Source organism: Taudactylus pleione, unplaced genomic scaffold (genome assembly GCF_031769625.1).
Source record: "Taudactylus pleione unplaced genomic scaffold, aTauple2 ptg000376l, whole genome shotgun sequence".
NCBI lineage: Eukaryota > Metazoa > Chordata > Amphibia > Anura > Myobatrachidae > Taudactylus > Taudactylus pleione.
This window is the reverse complement of record NW_028284777.1, coordinates 4597859-4617152: the sequence shown is the minus strand read 5'-3', so window position 1 is coordinate 4617152 and position 19294 is coordinate 4597859. Positions and strand designations below refer to the sequence as shown.

Genomic DNA, 19294 nt, shown 5'->3' with positions numbered 1-19294 from the left:
TTGTTACTGTGTAGTGCGGACTGCACTACACTTACTGATCGGTGGGCGGGGGGGTTTCTGGGTACCCAGATACCCCCCTGCGTGTGCGGATGAGGAGTTTTAGAGCATAAAATGCTCCATGTTTTTACACAATTCTTTTGAAAGTCCATCCACCTCAGGTGCTTTTGCCAGGTTCACCACTTCCATAGTAATAGGTGAATCCAAATAGTTTTTACTATCAATAGATAATTTGAGGAGAATAATTTAATTCCTTATGAACAATTAATTCCTTCAAATTGCACTGAACATGTAGTATATACTTTATCATAATAATTATGAAATATTTCATCAACAGTTACATTTGCATTTCCAACTCTTGCCAAGTAAGCCAAGAACTCCCTTTTCTGCCTGAATAAGCATAATGGTCATGTCTGATAAAGAGCAGCTGTGAGCTTGTCTCATCTTACTGTAGCACTCAATGGGCTCTATTTACTACAATACATTTGTAATGCAGATTGTAGTGTGATATTACCGACTGAATACGCATTGCGAATTCAGGCAATATTACAGGGATTTGTCCCTGCGAATCCCCTCCGGAGCCTTATCACAGTGTTTTCGCCAAAAATACTGTGACAAGTGCCCCGCACATGCACCGACCGGCCGCTGCTTCCAACCTCCCCCACGCCGCCAAGCCACGCCCCCCCACGATCGCGGCTGCGATTACTCACACAGATCTGCTGCGAAAATACAGTAGGCTAATGTCTGAAATCGCAATGCCATCGCAGGCCAACATAAAGACGCCCAGTTCCCCTATCTAACATCCGTAATACCTTGCAATCCAGGGAAAACATCGGTATCATCAAGTAACATCGGAGTCTCACGCACAATTACAGCAGGTCTGACCTTACTCAGAAATTGCTAACCTTTCTGCACGCAGTGAGCACTCAAGCTGCATATGCAATCGCAGTGGCTAATTTATGCACGCCCATGTAATGGCGTTCAAACGGACAGACACGCCTGCGTTTGGTCAACCACTTCCCCGCCACCAACCCCAAACACTCTCTGCCTGTCACTCTGTGATGGCTTTCCATGCTCTGCGTTCACTGGCCGCGCACTACGGTGTAGACGCATGCGCAGTACGCAACAATCGGCCATCTGCATACGCTGTTAGAGTAGCGATCTATGCTGAATTAGCCCCTTTGACATTCTGCTTCTTAAACGATGTGGTGACATGCAGTTGATGAATTAGGTATGTAAGGTTTCCATTAACATAATCAATATTTGCTATTACCAGCTGACAGAGCACTTGACATAATGAAATCTTACATATTTGTAGAGACATTTATATTAAGGTAGTGGTGTAATAGTGGTTCTTGGATGTACTGAAATGTCTGTGAATGGTGAAAACATTAAGGGACTTGATTCAGAGTTGCACATAAACCGACTGCAATCAGAGTAGATTTACACAGTGGGGACAAAAGCTGCGTTTGGAAAGTAGTATTCAGAATCGGTCACATCTATGCGGCTGCACTGCTACCATCCATATGCTGGCAACAGCAGCTGTCCAGGGGCGTTTCTAGAGAGGATGGGTCCCTTGTGCAGTCTCCGACAAGTGCCCCCTCCTCTCTGTCCGGCGGCCGGCAGCACCAGTTGTTTTTACAGTGCCGGACCCTCGCACCGACGTGGGACTCCAGAGAGGTAAGTAATACTATATGGGTACAGGGTGTGCTGTGCATGGCCCCCCTGCACCCATGGGCACGTGTGCCCCGCACAACCTACACCCATTATAGATACGCCCCTGCAGCTGTCAGCAGCAGTACATATTTGTAGCAGCCCTATCCTTAAGTGGTCTCTGTAGTCGGATGGATCTTACACTCAACTCTGAATAGCTAGCAATTCCATCAACATGGCCACAATACGCCCATAGAATATTTATTCTACGTGCAAACACCCAGTTGCTGTCCATTTGTACCCACTCAGTCGCAAGTGGAAATCCGACTGAGATGCTTATACTCTGAATCACCTGTAAATGCTCTAAGTTGCATATGCAGGTTCCGACGCATGCACAGTCTGCTAAACATTGAGGGATCTGTACACAGGGCCTGATGCAGAAAAGGACCAAAAATATATATAAAATGGGGATTATAGCAACTGGCACCAATTATCATTCATACAATTAGTCAGTCACCTGTCACCCTCTTACTTTAGGGATTATTCAACCCTTATGCAAAAAAAAAAAAAAAAATGGGCTAGCAATCAACATTAAATTCTTTACTAATACAATCCAGATAAAAACTCTAATTATTAATATAATACATATTAAAAACACAATAAATAGCACCGGCCGGTATTTTCACATCAGACAAAATATATAAACATTATTGTTTTTTTAAAAACAGCATATAATATGTTAACATAAGTTGAGCCTCCCTATTAATATCCCGGCAAAGATAGCCTTCTGTTTGGTTAGTTAAAACAGCCTAAAAGCATTCAAACACAAGTACTGATCCATTTAAATAGTCAAGCAATATGCAGTTTATATTGCAGTCAGCGGCTTCCTCAGGGTTCAGGGCTTTGACTTTGCCACTTAAGGTATTTCCTATCCTTTAACCACTGCATTGTTTTCCTGGCAGTATGTTTTGTTGTGCTGGAATGTAAACATCTGCCCATCTTCATCTCTCTATCTACGGAGGACACAGGTTTTCCCCAAGAATTTGTGTGTATTTGGCACCATCCGTCTTCCCATCAATACTGACCAATTGCCCAGTCACTGCTGAAGAGACGCACCCATGCAACATAATGTTGCCACCGCCAGGGGTGTATCTAGGGATCCGCGCGCCCCTGGCAAGGTAATGGACTGGCGCCCCCCTCCGCCCATAATTTCAGGAAGTGCCCCCCAGTAGTAGCCCCCCCTATGCAGTGCCCCCAGTAGTAGTCCACCCTATGCAGTGCCCCCAGTAGTAGTCCCCCTTATGCATTGCCCCCAGTAGTAGTCCTCCTATACAGTGCCCCCAGTAGTAGTCCACCCTATGCAGTGCCCCCAGTAGTAGTCCCCCTAAACAGCGCCCCCAGTAGTGGCCATCACCCCCCCATAACGTGACCCCAGTAGCGGCCCCCACAATACAGTGCCCCCAGTAGCGTCCACCCCCCATAACGTGCCCCCAGTAGTGGCCACCCCCTATACAGTGCCCCCTAGTAGCCACACTCTCCCACTGTGCTGTGCCAGAAAAAAAAAAAGCAACTTACCTGATCCCCGCTCCTGCTGACAACCGCCACTGTCCACTCCTCCGAGCCCGCTCTCACTCTGCACTATGGGATGTGACAGATGTCCTGACGTCTCTCCCATCACCCGCTGCGGGGGGGGGAGCCGGAATGCGGAGCTCATGAGTGAGCTCCAGTCGGCTCCCTCCGTGGACACAGCAGCCGATGAGAGTCTGTATGACTCTCATTGGCTGGCTGCTATAACAAACAGACAGCCGCCGCTGTGTGTTTGTAAACTGTGTAGGGTAGACCGCTCTCACTGCGGTCTGCCCTACACTTGTGGGGCCGGGGGACTTGTCTACTCCTTGGCTGCTGGTGGCACTGCCGGACAGCGCCCCCCCTTTGGTCGGCGCCCCTGGCGAGTGCCATCCTGGCCAATGGGTAGATACGCCACTGGCAAACGCCATGCTTCTCAGTAGGTATGGTGTGTTTTTGATGGTGTACCGTTTGGTTTTCAGTCCAAAAAGTTTTATCTTGCTCTCATCAGACCATTCAATCTTTTGCCAAATGCATCAGAATCTTGCAAGTGTTTTTTTTTTTTCAAAGAGCAAACAAGACTGTACTGTATGTGGCACATTTTCATAAGAGTCATTTTTCTTGCCACTATGCCATACAGGCCAGCTTTGTGTAAAGCTTGTGAGATAGTTGTCACTTGCACATACCAACCAATCTCAGCCATAAAGACTTGTAAGTCCTTCAAAGTGGTCATTGCCTCTTGGTTACTTCTCTGCTCAATATTCTGTGGGCACTGTCATCTAGTTTGGAGGGATGGCCCGATCTAGAAAAAGTGTTAGTGGTGCCATACACGTTCACTTTTTAATAATGCTTTGAACGGTACTCAGGGGGTGATTTAGTAGTGGACGTAATTGCAAAGCTGCACGCAAGCAGCTTTGCAATTCATTCCTTGCAAATATGCAAATGTAGCAAGAGGTGTCTGACACCCCCTCCTGCATTTGTGATACCAGCACTGTGACCGAGGCAGTAGGCTGGGATAACCATCGCGACTGATGACACCGGCCAGCTGAGTAAGCCTCAGCTTATGCAGGCTGGCCAGCATGTGAGGCCAGGAAACTGCATCCATGGACACAGCCCCTGGCCTTGCCTTGCCACTCCCGGAAAACGGGACCAACATGCCCCCGTTTCCAGGAACGCCAACCAACCCCTCTGCCTGTGAATCAGTATGACTTATACAAAAAGTGTTTTAGTAATTCAATAATATTAATTGTTAAGATTGTTTGTAAATGTTACTTTCACCTTCATGTTGAGGGTTATAATGTGTAAATAAACTGAAAAAACTTTTGATGATTTTATTTTCCAGGGTGTAATGTAACAGAAGGAAAGGATTTTGACAGGGTATGCTGATTTTCTATAGGCACTGTATGAGTACAAGTATTTATGTAATCACTAGGGGATGATTCTGTCAGGATGACTCATTTGTTTTCATGCTCTTCCGTGAGAAAAATGTGCACTGCTAGAATGACTGAGGGTCAATATTATAAACCAAACTTTACTGAATAAATAAAATATAAAATTAAGATGTTTATCATGTAGCACCATGTCATGCACTTTATATTTCTACATAACTTTCTTTTTATGTTCATGCATTGTACTGGCAGTTATAGTGCTTATTGGGATTGTTGTACTATTTTAAAGCACAGTAGCTAGTCTATTATTTAATAGAAATATAACTGAAAATGTGTTAAAGCTATGTTTCTCTTAACATTTTCAGTATAGATATATTTGTGTTAGCAAGATATAATGTAAACATAACATTATATTAAGTCCAGACAGTCCATATTAATAGTGTTAGAAATTGTGCTAGGTGATGCACAGGGCCTGACTCAGGGGGCAAAAGCGAAAACAGCTACACCTATCAATGGTCACACACGTGCGACTTTATACAAATGTCTGCTTACAAACTCCTTCCCCTATGTACATCCATGCAGCCAAATGTGCTCAGACGCCCAGGGCCGATGCTCCCATAGGCAGCTTTAGGCAGCTGCCTAAGGGCACCGGCCCCAGTGTACAAAGTTAACAAGTAGAGTCAACACACTATCAATGCGGCAGCCATTTTGTTATAGTTTCACAGCTACAACATTCTATATCCTCTTTTTATTGGATATGATTCTGATGAAGGGGTAATTTGCCATTTCATTTTAGAGATACTACCTATAGAGCCATCATAACTGAGGTAACTTGTTCTATATGTAATATTTTATGGTTATTATTTAGAAGAGAGGGGACTATACAGTTGCTGAGGGTTCAGTTGATGAGGGGGACATTGTCCCTCTCTGCAGAGTGAAATGCCCCCATTTGTAGCACAGCACATAGTATTTTTTATATGTTGGGGCACTGATGTGTGGCATAAAGTATTGGGGGCACAACTGTAGAGCATATAAAGAATTTGGGGAACATATGTGTGGAATATGTATTGGGGACATTGTGCAGCTTATTTATGAATTGGAGGCAAAGCCATGTGGCAAACAATATTTTTTGAATTGGGGAAACAGCTGGGTTGCATATAATGAATTTGTGGCACAGATGTATTGCATATTATGAATTGGGGCAATGTTATAAGGCACATTATGGTTTTGGGGCTCTGCTGTGTGGCATATGATTTGGGGCATCTCTATATTGTATATAATGAATTTGGGACATGCTGCGTGGCATATTATAAATTGGGGACTCTGACAGATGGTATATAATGAATTGAAGAGAGCAGGGGCAGTAGGGTCAATTATTGCCTTGGGCGGCCAGAAACCTTGCACTGGCCCTGCAGATGCCATCTTTTAGCGTCCGTACATGCTGTAATACCAATTGGTGCGACTGATGGTGGTGTATAGTGATGCACCAATCTGTTTTACAGCATCCTTATCAGTGGCGGCTCCAGAGGTGGGGCTGCAGCGCAGTTCAAAATTCAAATAGGGGAGCCACACCAACTGCCATTTCAAAGAATGCCAAGCATCACTGGCTGGGACTCACTGGCAGTTGGTGTGACTCCCCTCTTTGAATTTTGAACTGCGCTGCAGCCCCACCTTTGGAGCTGCCACTGATCCTTATACACCGCCATCCTATTGTAGGTGCAGTTTCACTCTCTGACCATGGCCTCCTATGCTGCGGCTGTGCGGCATCAGGTTAGAATGTTGACAGTCAGAATGTCGACACCAGAATGTGGACAGGTTCTGAATGTCAACAGGCAGAATATTGATATGGACTTAAGGTCACCAAAACATTTTCTGACATTCACAGATGTCAACATGGTTAACATGTCAACATGTTCATAATGTGGACATTTAATATTTCACGTTTTTGTGTTACGTTTAAGGTTAGGGTTATGTTAAGGTTAGATATAGGGTTAGGGTCACGTTAATGGTTAGATGTAGGGTTAGGGTTAGGTTAATGGTTAGATTTAGGGTTAGGTTAATGGTTAGATGTAGGGTTACGGTTAGGTTAATAGGTAGATGTAGGGTTAGATGTAGGGTTAGGTTAATGGTTAGATATAGGGTTAGGTTAATGGTTAGATGTAGGGTTTGGCTTAGGTTAATGGTTAGATTTAGGGTTAGGTTAATGGTTAGATGTAGGGTTAGGGTTAGGTTAAGCAGATGTAGGGTAAATTATGCAAATAATTATGTTGACATTCTGATGTTAAATGTCGACATTATGAACATGTCGACATTTTAACTATGTCAACCTAAAGTCTATGTTGACATTGTGACTGTCGACATTTAGAATCTGTCAACTTTCTGAATGTAGACATTCGGAATGTTGACTTTTCATACCACACCCTGCGGTGCATCTGCAACACTCCCAAAACACACCTCCTTAATAAAATGTCCCCACTCATTCCTTCCATCTATTGGCAATGTCATTCAGCAGTGGGCATTCTAATACATGTCTGGTGGGATTCACCTACACACCATGATCCATATCCCCACATATAAAAAAAATTGCTACTAAATCATATCAACAACTTGGCCAGGTCAGTAAATCTGTACCTTTCAATTGGAAGTCTGTTAGTCTGCTTTCTATCACAGAGTGTATTAGGATAGATTTCTATATCAATGATTGAATTCCCATATACTCCATTTAATGCGCTTTATTGCACTTCTGAGGGAAAATAGACGCCCTCATTCTGGATTAGCACCCTTCCTTATTGGTTTAAAAGCATGGAGTATGGTAATGTAAATGCACACTGTATTGGGCACAATTCTAGGTAAGTCCTACAAGTTATATACTGTAGTGCAACTTTGGTTCATTTTTGGGGTGTGGGTCCCCCTGGATTGTGTTGGTTAATCTGTCTCAGGGCACCACATTATAACACATTTTCCTTTATAACACATTTTAACCCTTCACTGTATGTTTATTATATATGTACTTCACTTTTTTATTTTCATTCTTTATATGCAGCTGCAGCTGCTCCTAACTATCTCTTTACACTGCACTTTTCTTACTATGGTGGTGCCCTGGGGCAGCTTGGCTGGGCCAGTTTTGGGGGGTCCTGCACTCTGGATTTGAACCCTAGTATGTTAGGGACCTACCCGAAAGAGGTTACCTGGATATGGTGGGTAGGCCCATAACCTTGGCCATGATTATGCTAAAAACCTCTATTGATTGCAAAATTTTATTACATTTATATATATTATTAATAATTTGGAGTTGTGCACCTGAGATTTGTCTGTTTCTGTGCCTGCAATTAGTCTCATCAGGTAGCACCTCCCATCATATATATAGTCAGGTTGTGCAGTCCAGAAATCTTTCCCATATACTGAATTCTGTCTTTGCAAGATAAATTGGCTGATTCCATATCCACCTGGTATAGCTAGCTCATGTTTAAAGAAACTGATGCCTGTCACCCATTCCACCAAGGTTCCAACTAATAAAACATTCTCTGGTCACTTAATTGACTCCCCTAAGCTTTCATCTATTATTTAGAGCATTGATTCCCAACCTCGGTCCTCAAGGCACACTAACAGTCCTGGTTTTAGTGATATCCATGATTGTGCACAGATGGTTTAATCAAAATAACTGAGGCACTAATTAAGTCACCTGTGCTCAAGTATGGTTATTCCTAAAACCTGAACTGTTAGTGTGCCTTGAGGACCGTGGTTGGGAACCCCTGATTTAGAGTGTAGACCTGCGTCCCTTTCCACATGTTTAATACATCAGTCTCCTCTATTCCATTCCCCTCTATTACCCTACTCTATGTAGTATTTGTTGGAAACATGTGTACAGGTTTGTAGGTGTAGCAGAGTTCCAGTACACACCAGCGGATGCCCTGAGACAACGAACAGCCATGGCACCTTGTTACACCTCTGCTTCTGGATTGTGTCTGTCTGTGTATAACTAGTTTAGAATAACTGCTGCAATAGATGATCTAACTCTAGTCATTTACAATTAAAATAAATAAAATTAAATTAAACATAAGCTCTTTGTTGACACTATGATAAAAATAGATCTACATATAGAATTTTACAGAATAAATAGAGCTACCAGGCGACTCCATGAACCTGAGTCATATTTGTGGAGGCGCCTAAAATAATGAGTAAGATATGTGACATAATCAGTGTTTGGTTCTCCTGCCATGCCCCACACGGAGCACCAGCTGTCCAGAAGTTTTAATGAAACACATCCACCTTTCTTATTGGTTTAGTGAGAAAGGGGTGATGGCAGGGTTGTTTGAATATGTTAGAGATGTTTGTGTGGCTCTCTCCTCTTTTTCCCTCCCATTTCGTAGCTTTTAGAGCAGGTTAGCAGAGAAGAACAACGTCACTCTCTGTAGTCATGTGATCATACATCCTGTGGTTAAGGATGGAGATATAATATGCAGGAGAGGGTCAGGGCGAAATAATTACCAGGTAGGTTGAGGCAATAATGAATTCTAGAGGATAACGGGGAAGAAGAATTACAGAGAAAGTGAAGGGAATATAAATTACTGGGGAGGCTGAGAGAGGGGATCATGAATTACAGTGGAAGGAGTAATGAATTACAGGGCACAGGGTTATGGTGGGGAAGAAATAATGTGTTGTTGAAATGAATTGAAACTATGGGAGGGTAGTATGGGAGGAATAATTTACAGGGGAGTGGGGTGATTTATAGAGCACTGCATTAGGACAGGGGAGGGTCACACATACATACATACATACATACATACATAAATACATACATACATATATCATGACTCTAAAAAGTCATGATTTTGCGGATAGTATTGTGATGTCATGTCTTTCTCCTTAGTGCAGGGACAGTCAGGAGGTGTGTGCTGCGCTATGATAAGCAAGAGGGATCCAGATAGAACTAACACTACACAATTTCCAAGCTAAATGGATGGGTTTTAGTGTGACATTGGCCATGCCTTCATCACACGGAATGACTCTTGTAATATGTAGGAGAGACTATGCTTTATTTTTTCAAACATAATTATTGCCCTGCAAAATATTAAGACAATTTGCGCTGATAGTTAAAAAAAAAAAATATATATATATTATATATATAAAATCCACATGTAGATGGGCACTCTAGGAAAACGATGTAGATAGCCAGGGTGCCTTCCTATATACACTTATATCCAGTCAAACCTTCTAATGCAAGAAGCAGGCGGCACTTCTTGCATTAGAGGTTTGACTGGATATATATATATATATATATATAAAAGGGGTGAGCGGATTCGGTTCTACTCGGCTCCGTTCGGATTTAAAAACCGAATCTTATTGGCTATCCAAAACTCGTGACAGCTGATACCTAATAAGATTCGGTTTTTAAATCCGAACGGAACCGAGTAGAACCGAATCCGCTCACCCCTAATATACATATATATATATATATATATATATATATATTAGTGGGATCATTAGCATAAAAAAAATAGTATTTCAACCAAAACAGATGGTAAAAATAAAAATAAGCATCAACACAATATGGAATCACTTTCAGAAATATTTTCATTTGCTGCAGTATATAGTGGTGCTTGGGAGCTAAGAAATTCTTGCCACTTTTAAGCTACCATTGCTGTACTTTTGTAATCAAACAATTGTTATTAAACCTATACAGTATCGAGTGTATATAACATTATGTTAGACCTGTAGATTTTCTAATGAACTTCAGTTAATTATGTTGTCACCATTTTCAGCCAGCCAAGCAAGAGACCTTTTATCAAAGATGCTCGTCATTGACCCAGCAAAGAGAATATCAGTAGATGAGGCACTACAGCATCCCTACATAAACGTTTGGTATGACCCTGCGGAGGTTGAGGCGGTAAGACTTTGTATTCTGCTTTTGTGTATAGCAATAGAAAGAAAGGTGTCACTAGGTGTTCGATTCTTGGCCCTGTTTTGGCCCTGTTTTGTGTGTGTGCTCTGCCCTGCCCCTGCACATTGCAATGACAGCGGCGATGCGGTTGTGATGGGGTGCTCCATCCGGCAACCTGGAACTGGCTGCCCTGAGACCACCCTCAATAGTGGCGGGTTGGAGCGTCAATTTTATTGGTGGAGGCCCCAACAACGTAGTTGCCCAGGGGCCCCCACAAGCCTTAATACTACCCTGACCCCATACATCTTGTTTCGCTAAAAATAATTAATTAAATATTTATAATGTTCTAGATGCTATTTGCCATCTCTACTAATAAAACAATATACAATTACACTATAAGGGGCAATAATATTTTTTTATTGTATTTAACATATTTAACACTGTTACTATGGAGAACCATTTAGGAAGCAGTAACCACATTTCATTCTACTCTATGGAATCAATAATAGCTTTCCTTGAAGATATTTTAAGGTACAGAGGAGTTTTTTTGACCACGTCAAAGCATGAGCCTCCCAGTCAAAGTGGCGTAATACATGTCCCAGTTATTGGAGTTGACTACAATAATTTGCAGCATGGGGTCCATTATTTAACTATTGAAAAATCTGTGTGTTGAGAATTTTTCAATATAATAGTTAAACTAAGAAGGGGAGAAAGAACGGAAAGGAGGGTACAAGGTAAGGCAATCATGGTAACAATTTTTGAATAGATCAATACAATAAGTGACGTTTAAGGGGGGGACCCCAATCAGTGGCCATTAACCATTAAGATCTATTCAGAGGTCATGGGATAATGGAGAGGCTGCTCCATAATGATCCCACCAAGGGGTCCGTGTTTCATAAAGTATATGTGAACTAGAAATAATACAGGAAAAGGAGACAAACCTCTTCTTCACCACAATGAAGTTGAGGGAGGGGAGATGTGACATTTTCCAGGAGAAATAGAGTTGAGAGTGTGTGGAATTGAGAATGCGCCAAATCAAATGCTGAGTATGTTCGGCGGTGTCAGGAAAGGGGCAAGGGAGGAGAGAATAAGAAGGACCATATACTTGGACCTACGTTGCTCATTAGACAGACAAGGCAATGTACTTTCCCCAGAAAGGTTTTTTTTGGGGCAGTCCTAAAAGATGTGGAGCATGGGTGCCATCCGGCTCACAATCATGCCAACATAAAGGCAACACCAAGAGATCAGGTAACATAACAGGAACTCTTTTGCAGAGTTTTCCTGTATGTATGAGCAAGAGTAAGAGGTAACAACATTGTATCAAATACACCCTAGACCGTATAATCGAGGGCTCACTCATGTCTTTCTCCCTGGCCAGCTCAGGGGATCTTTTTCAGGAGCATGAACATTCAGTAAGAGGAGGTAGATGTAGGACAGCAGCCCTGTCGATGGGTATCTAAGTCAGCTGAAGGATTCCAGGGCAGTGCGTGGAGGGCAAGTGTGAAACAAATTCTGTATCTCAAGATACTGAAATAATCCAACACAGGGGGTGAGGTATTTCTCTAGATCTTCTGTAAAAGAGTGAAATCCAGGTGGAGAACTGAGAATAGTTGAAGCCAGGTGGCAATGTCTGGTTATCCCTGATTGGCACAAGGGTTGGAGGGTCAGAGATGATATCAAAGTTCTGAGTATGCCTATCCTAGATTTGGAGCGAAAATGCTACTGTAGGGACTGTATGGGGGATCAACAGTGCAGTGTAGACAGAAATAGAATTGATTAAATTCAACTCAATGGAGACCCAGAGTCTGGTGTCAGATGAAAAATGCTACAATACATGCTAAGTGAGAGGAGTTGGATAGAAAAAGAACTGAAGATTGCTAATGTCTACTCCTTGGCAGGCTTGTACAGAGGCCCTGATTCAGAGCCGGACGCTCTGACAGAGCACTCGCTCTGAATCAGGGCATTTTTTTTTTTTTTTATGGAGCGGCCTCCTTGCCGCTCGCGTTGCTGTGGGTTGCCACCCACAGCTAATGCGAGCGGCCAGGATGATGGTCGCGATGGTCAAGACCATCGCGACCATCGGGCTTGCGACGAGACCCTTGTGGTAGGGTCTCATGGCCGCAAGCCCCAGAGAGCTTTCGGCTCAAACAGAGCCGAAAGCTCTCCCACTGACATCACTTGTGATGTCAGTGGGGCCGGCCCCAAAGGGTAGGTATTCCCATGGGAACGCCTCCGTCTGGGCAGCCACCCCCCTGACCTGCCCACCAAAGGGTCTGTGCTGTTACACAACATCGACAGCACGCCCCCTTTGGTGCGAGGCCCGGAGCGACGGATTGCCTGTCGCTATCCGGGTCTCACGCATGCGCACGACGGAGTGCGAAGTCTCAACTTTGGGAGCTGGCCCATCCAAATTAATTTTATAGAATTGGTGCTGGAGGGACAGGAGGACCCTCGAAGGGATTTCAACCATTAGGCCTAGAATATACAAAAGTCTCTGCAGAGCTTTAATTTTAACTGTTAATTTTAGAAATAAATAAATGCATTTGCACAGTTGCTTTGGTGCTAAATTTAAGAGGGGAATTCAGTTGAACATGAGTTTGTTTAGCTCCAGAAATTAGTGCTCGGAGCTATTCAATTGTCCACACCCCAGACAGCACTGAAGTCAGAAGATGCAATTTAACGCGATTAATGCCGAGGTTAAGTAACAGTAAACAGCTTTCTCCGACTCAAGTGTCGAATGTGATGCTGTTAGCAAAAGCGGTAAGCCCGCAACTACCATCCCAGCACTAGTTAAGTGGGATTTCTGCCTGCGCATCAGGATGCAAGCAGAAATCTTCTAGTCATGGGTTTATAGCGCGGCCAATTGAATAGCTCTGGGCACTCATTCCTGGAGCTAAACAAACTGTTGTTCACTTCAATTCCCCCCGAAATGAAGCCTTAAGTGAATGATTAACTAAAACATGACATAATTTGTATGCTGCTGTTTATCACTTATATGGAAGATACGGTCATAAGCGTCTTTGAACAAATACTGTAATTGCATTTTGTAGAGGCTTTTCGTTCTGATGCTCTGTTTCAGTATTTAATATTTGTGGATAACAGCAGTAGTCAGCATGCACACCACTATCAATAGTAACATATAGTTTATAGTAATAGGCTTAATCATAAATACTTTTGAATAGACCAAATCAAAATTTTACAGGTTTATAATCTTTAAGATGTACATGTTCCTTTGAGCTGTCAACATAAACGTATACGTACATGAAATCATTAGACACCACGAAAATAAAGGGCGCCGTGGTAAAAATAATAGAATCTATATGCTGCTCACCAAAAGGGGTGGCTAACCCCTAATTGGAAGAAGATAATACCAGAAAAGGGAGCGCAAATAGAATTCATATACATTTATCAAAAAATTATCTAAAATTCAATTAGAAATATGTCGTATTGAATCAAAAATAATAACATTTACAAAAGTATCTTGACAGATCTCACATTAACCTCAAATTCTCACATATAGCGCAATCAAAAAAACAATGGTTAATACTGTAATAGCATGATAAGTAACAATGATGCAAAACTGGTGTACACTTTTGCTATTATCCCAAATGGTGAGTGTTGTAATGAATCACTTTAAAATTAAGATAGTTCAGTTTCCGGATGGACTTAAAATAAACCAGACACGGTTAATATGTTCAGTCAATAAACCAGTGCTTTGACGGGACCGGGAGGAGTATTGATCAGGTTTGCACAGACTGTCTTTAGACAACACGGAAAATCAGCTAAGTAACCATTATTTCTCCAAAGTGACGGTCACCACTATTCTCTGGTTAAAACCCATTTCAATTATAATCGGTTCTATCTGGATATTTTTTAGAACTAACAAGCAGTGCAGGGACATCAAAAAGGAAAGCACTGAACATATTAACTGTGTCTGGCTTATTTTAAGTTAACCCGGAAACGGAACTATCCTAATTTTAAAGTGATTCATTACAACACTCACCATTTGGGATAATAGCAACAGTGTACACCAGTTTTGCATCATTGTTACTTATCATGCTATTACAGTATTAACCATTGTTTTTTTGATTGCGCTATATGTGAGAATTTGAGGTTAATGTGAGATTTGTAAAGATACTTTTGTGAATTGTATTATTGTTGGTTCAATACGACATATTTCTAATTGAATTTTAGATAAATTTTCTAATAAATGTATATGAATTCTATTTGCGCTCCCTTTTCTTGTATTTATCATTAAAGACACAACTGCTGGATATTGACACCCCAGAAATGAATACTACCAGCACCCTGTATGACAGATAACCATTGTTTCAAAAGATACATTTACTTGTACATTTTGCTACTAACACAATCTTTTATTTCAGTCAGAATTGATTGTTCTATCTCGCAAATTTACTGCCTCCACTACAGTAGATTCCTACGTGTCATACAGCTACTGCATGACGTGACATGACCTTCTTCTCAGCAGGGAAACTGGGCAGAAGGCCACTCCAGTTAGGACTTATCTGCCAGGAAGCATTAAACTGAATCTAATAGAAGCTGCTATTATTCTGCTGACAGGAAGGACCTTTTCAATTGTGAAGTCCCCATTTAAATTACTTAAGATATCATCTAGCTGGGGTAACAGGGAGAATGACTATTGGCAATGCCTGGGTACAGTGGACTGGAGGGGGTCCCAAACCCAAATTTGCACCATTGGCTTTGGTATCTAGATATGTTACTGCTGTTGCAGTCTATAAAATTCTTGCTTTGTTGAATATCAGCATTTACTTTTCATCTTTCCCGAGCTTGCCAATCACAGAAGAAAAGCATTTTGAAGCATATACAGCATAAAGCTTCCTTTTCAGCTGCTCTCCATGGTGCTGAAGAAAATACTGTATATGCTGTATTGTCACAGTCTATGATCTCATATTCCAAAGTGTTATGCTTCCAAGCATTGTCAGTTTTTCTTGCACTATAAAATACAGTCCTTCAGAGGCATCACCATTGTTCATCATAAATACTGTATGTATATGCAGTACTAACAAAACGCTGAAAAAAATGTGAAGCTTTTTGTGAGTCACACATTGCTCCATCCATCATTTTATCCATAAAGCTGCAGAGATTTATAAATGTCACCATCATCTGTGTTCTGGATAAAATACTTTTTCAGAAACTCATTTTTATTCAAGGTCTTTTGATGTACAGCCTTAGAAAATGAAAGTAATCGAAAATAGTATTTTCTTATGTTCTTAAGTCTACTACATTTGTTTATGTCACTTCATATTGAGTGATTTGTTGATATAACACATATACATAGATTTATGTTGACCTGTGCAACTATGAAGAATGTTAAAGCACAGCATGATTACATCTTATTGTACGACACAGCAGAATATGTGGAAAATATATAAATAACAAATTAAAAATATATTTAGATCTTTCAACCACAGCAGAATTCGCAAAATGAACATAGGATATATAGGGGGAATTTAATTGAATGTGATGGCTGTAAAGAGCCTCCTGAACGATCAGGCAAAGGTCCTTCTTTGTCTTTGTTTGTAACATTGCTAGATTTCCTTTGTACCCCATAAAGGTGCACAGGAAAATAAATTATATTTAACTTCTGTATTAAGTGTTAATGTGCACAGGAGGACATGATGGCAGTACATAATGTTCATTTGAATTACCCTCCATATATTCTTACAGTTTATAATTCCAACTAATAAAATAAGTATTACAAACTAAATAAAGTAATCAAAAAACTATATTAAGGTGTATTTTGTTATTAAAGTTCCTGTTATACATTCAACTACACAACAAACATTCATACGGAGTACTCATATACTATATTAATCTACTTTACAGTGTTGCCTGTGTACATGCACAATCAAACATAAAGTTAAGAGGTGTGCAATACGAGGTCTGTCTAAAAAATCCGGTGAATGGTCTGATATACTGTATCTGTATGCAACACTTGCAACAAGGTCACTCATGCGCACTGACATGCATGGACATATCTGGACCTGCCCCCAGTCAGGGTTTGCCCGAGGCCACCACCACACTGCCATTGCATTCATTCAACAGAGTGTCCTGAGCAGTGTGCGTCGAACAGCTCGTCTTCCACCGATTCCTTGCCACTGTGAAAGCGTGCAAACCAATCGTAAAAACACATTTTCTACTCACAGCATCCTGCCCGTCCGTACACTTTCACCAACATTACGCACGTCTCCGTCACCGATTTACCCAATTTGAAGCAGAACTTAATGTTGCTCCATTGCTGTTCGACGCACACTGCTCGGGACACTCTCTTGAAATGAATGCAATGACAGTGCGGTGGCGGCCTCTGGCAAACCACGACTGGGGGCAGGTCCAGACATGTCCATGCATGTCAGCGCGCATGAGCAACCTTGTTGCAAGAGTTGCATACATATATATCAGACCATTCACCGAACTTTTTAGACAGACCTCGTATATGTCTTGCCACCTTTAATACTAAACCTTAAATAAGTTCACTCTAGCTATCAGTAAATGTAGATTTTGAATACTGACCCAACATTATACAATCTGAAAAGAAAATATTTTTATAGACCTGTGAGAAATGTTTTATTATGCACATTATATGGTTTCATTCACTTGCCATGCCCATTCTCCTCTATTTTCAGCCTCAGGAACCTGTGAGGGAGAGATGGAATGGACAGCCAGTCAAAACACAGAATAATGAAAAGGTTATATTCTACATTTGTAAAATTGAAATTGTACATTGTTGAGCCAGAGTCAGGCTGTAACTTTAGTACAGCTAAGACAGACGTATACAATGTAACCTGAAAGTCCTTTTCAGAATAAAAGAGTAAAGGTGCCCACACACATAGCGATATTTTACCCGATCTGGACGATTCCGACGCATTGGAACGACTGATCGTGTAAAATATGGCCAAATCGTGAAGAAATCGTGAGTCCCCACTCACGATCACGATGCGATGCGCGTCCCCGCAGGTCGCATATTGCATCTTCAGATCTGCCGTGCAGTAAGGCAGATCTGACAATCTCAAGTCAGGATGCACTGGAGTAGTTAGGAGGCATGATAGATCGTGTGTCCAATTGGCAGCATCTTCAGACCAAATCGTGTGCAGGACTGCCAGGGAGCTCCCGGGGAGAGTTCAGGGGGAAATCGTACACATCGTGTATATGAGATCACATCGGTATGTGTGTGGACACCTTAAGAACATGCAAAATGTTCTTTTTATATTGTATTATTACTAGTACAAGCTAACATTCATAAGACTAATAGGTCAGAATAACAAAACATAGCACTAAACAATAAAGGGATTGCACAATTTCATATATATTGGAAGTGGCCATGATACACATGAAAGGCAACATTTCTACATGTTGTAATATGTAACACATATATGGCAGTGTAGCTTGTGTCTCCCTTGATTTGGGTGATTTTTATAATGAATTATTTTGACATTATTCAGCAAAGATAAATTTGAAAGGAGGAGAACAAATAGAACAGCATATGATTGGCTGTCAGCCTTCCAAACCAATCACTTACTGTCATCTCTAACTGTAGCAACCAGTAAGAATTTGCCATTTCTTCCTCTTAACTCTCTTCTTTTAAACTTCTGGTCTACCGCTGTCGGCTTAACTCAAGGGTATTCTACAACTCTTTTAAGCACAGTACTTTTTCATTTAAAATATCTTCACAAATTATAGTACATGCAGTGTCTCAGGATTCAATTTAGTTAGAATATCTGAAAATAATATTAAACCATTCTCTTACATTACTTTATAATTTTAGCAGATATGACAATCACTTTACAATAACAATTTGTTTAGGTATTTTCCATCTATATGAAATCCATGTACTCTGTGGGGATGACTTACTGTACTGTACTACTATAGCTGTAAAACTGCAAATGTTCAGTGACCTAAACCTAATTGTCAATCAGTTGCAATACCTTACTGCACTTCTGCAGTTTGCATCTAGTAAGCAAATTGCCTTATATGCATCATAGGGCCGTATTCAATTGCCGGCGAAAAACCAGGCAAGAACTTTTCCCCGTATTCAATTCCAAAGACTGCGCCTTGTAATCAGCGGGAAAGTTTTGCCTCTGAAAGAAGGCAGAAAAAAGTGCAGAATTGGGGGTTTGGGGTGCAAAATTGCGGGAACACACCTGCAGTCTTGGGACAGTCACCCAAAGGTAAACTGCGTCAAAAGAAGTTTAAAAGATACTTTAGAACACCCAAAAAAGTACTTTCGTTTTAGGGGCGAAAAAAAACAAAGTTGGGGAAACACTTAAAAACTAGCGAAATCTGGTCCAGGGGGTCCCCCAAGTATGCCCATGCTTTTTTTTTATTGCAGGTCTTGGCTGAAGGTGCGTTTTTTACGGTTTTTAAAAACGCACCTTAGCGATTTTAAACCATGCTTGAACCCATTTTCATGTACCCCAAAATTGCTGGGACTACTCATTTTGGCCCCAAAAAAACAGCTAAATGCTATTCTTCACCACTTGTGCAAAGACGCTAAATAGCACCAATTGAGAGCATTTAAGCACAACAAATACCTTCAGCAGGGCTATTCGGGGGTATCCATAGTGATCCCCCATGTCAGTGCATCTTTTGCAGGGTGTCAGGGTGATTTCCCCAAACCTGACAGGACTTTTCGTCGATTTCAGTTTCGCCAGGATGCGTTCTCGCGTCTTTTGCAATTGAATAGGGCGAATCATAGTGATGAGCGCGATACTTTTCCGGAGGCAAAACTAGCGATGACAGCGAAAACTCCGTAATGCGAAAAGTCCAGGAC

General features: G+C 41.5%; 1 protein-coding gene across 2 annotated transcripts in view; it reads left to right on the top strand.

Moving 5' to 3' along the window:
• The window catches only part of MAPK10 (mitogen-activated protein kinase 10), a 255191-nt gene that overhangs the window by 196493 nt on the left and 39404 nt on the right, over positions 1–19294 (top strand). For both annotated transcript variants that reach the window (XM_088445014.1, XM_088445015.1), the window contains exons 10-11: positions 10367–10491; positions 17151–17213. In XM_088445014.1, coding sequence (XP_088301140.1) covers positions 10367–10491; positions 17151–17213 — 188 coding nt within the window. The remainder of the gene's footprint in view (positions 1–10366; positions 10492–17150; positions 17214–19294) is intronic.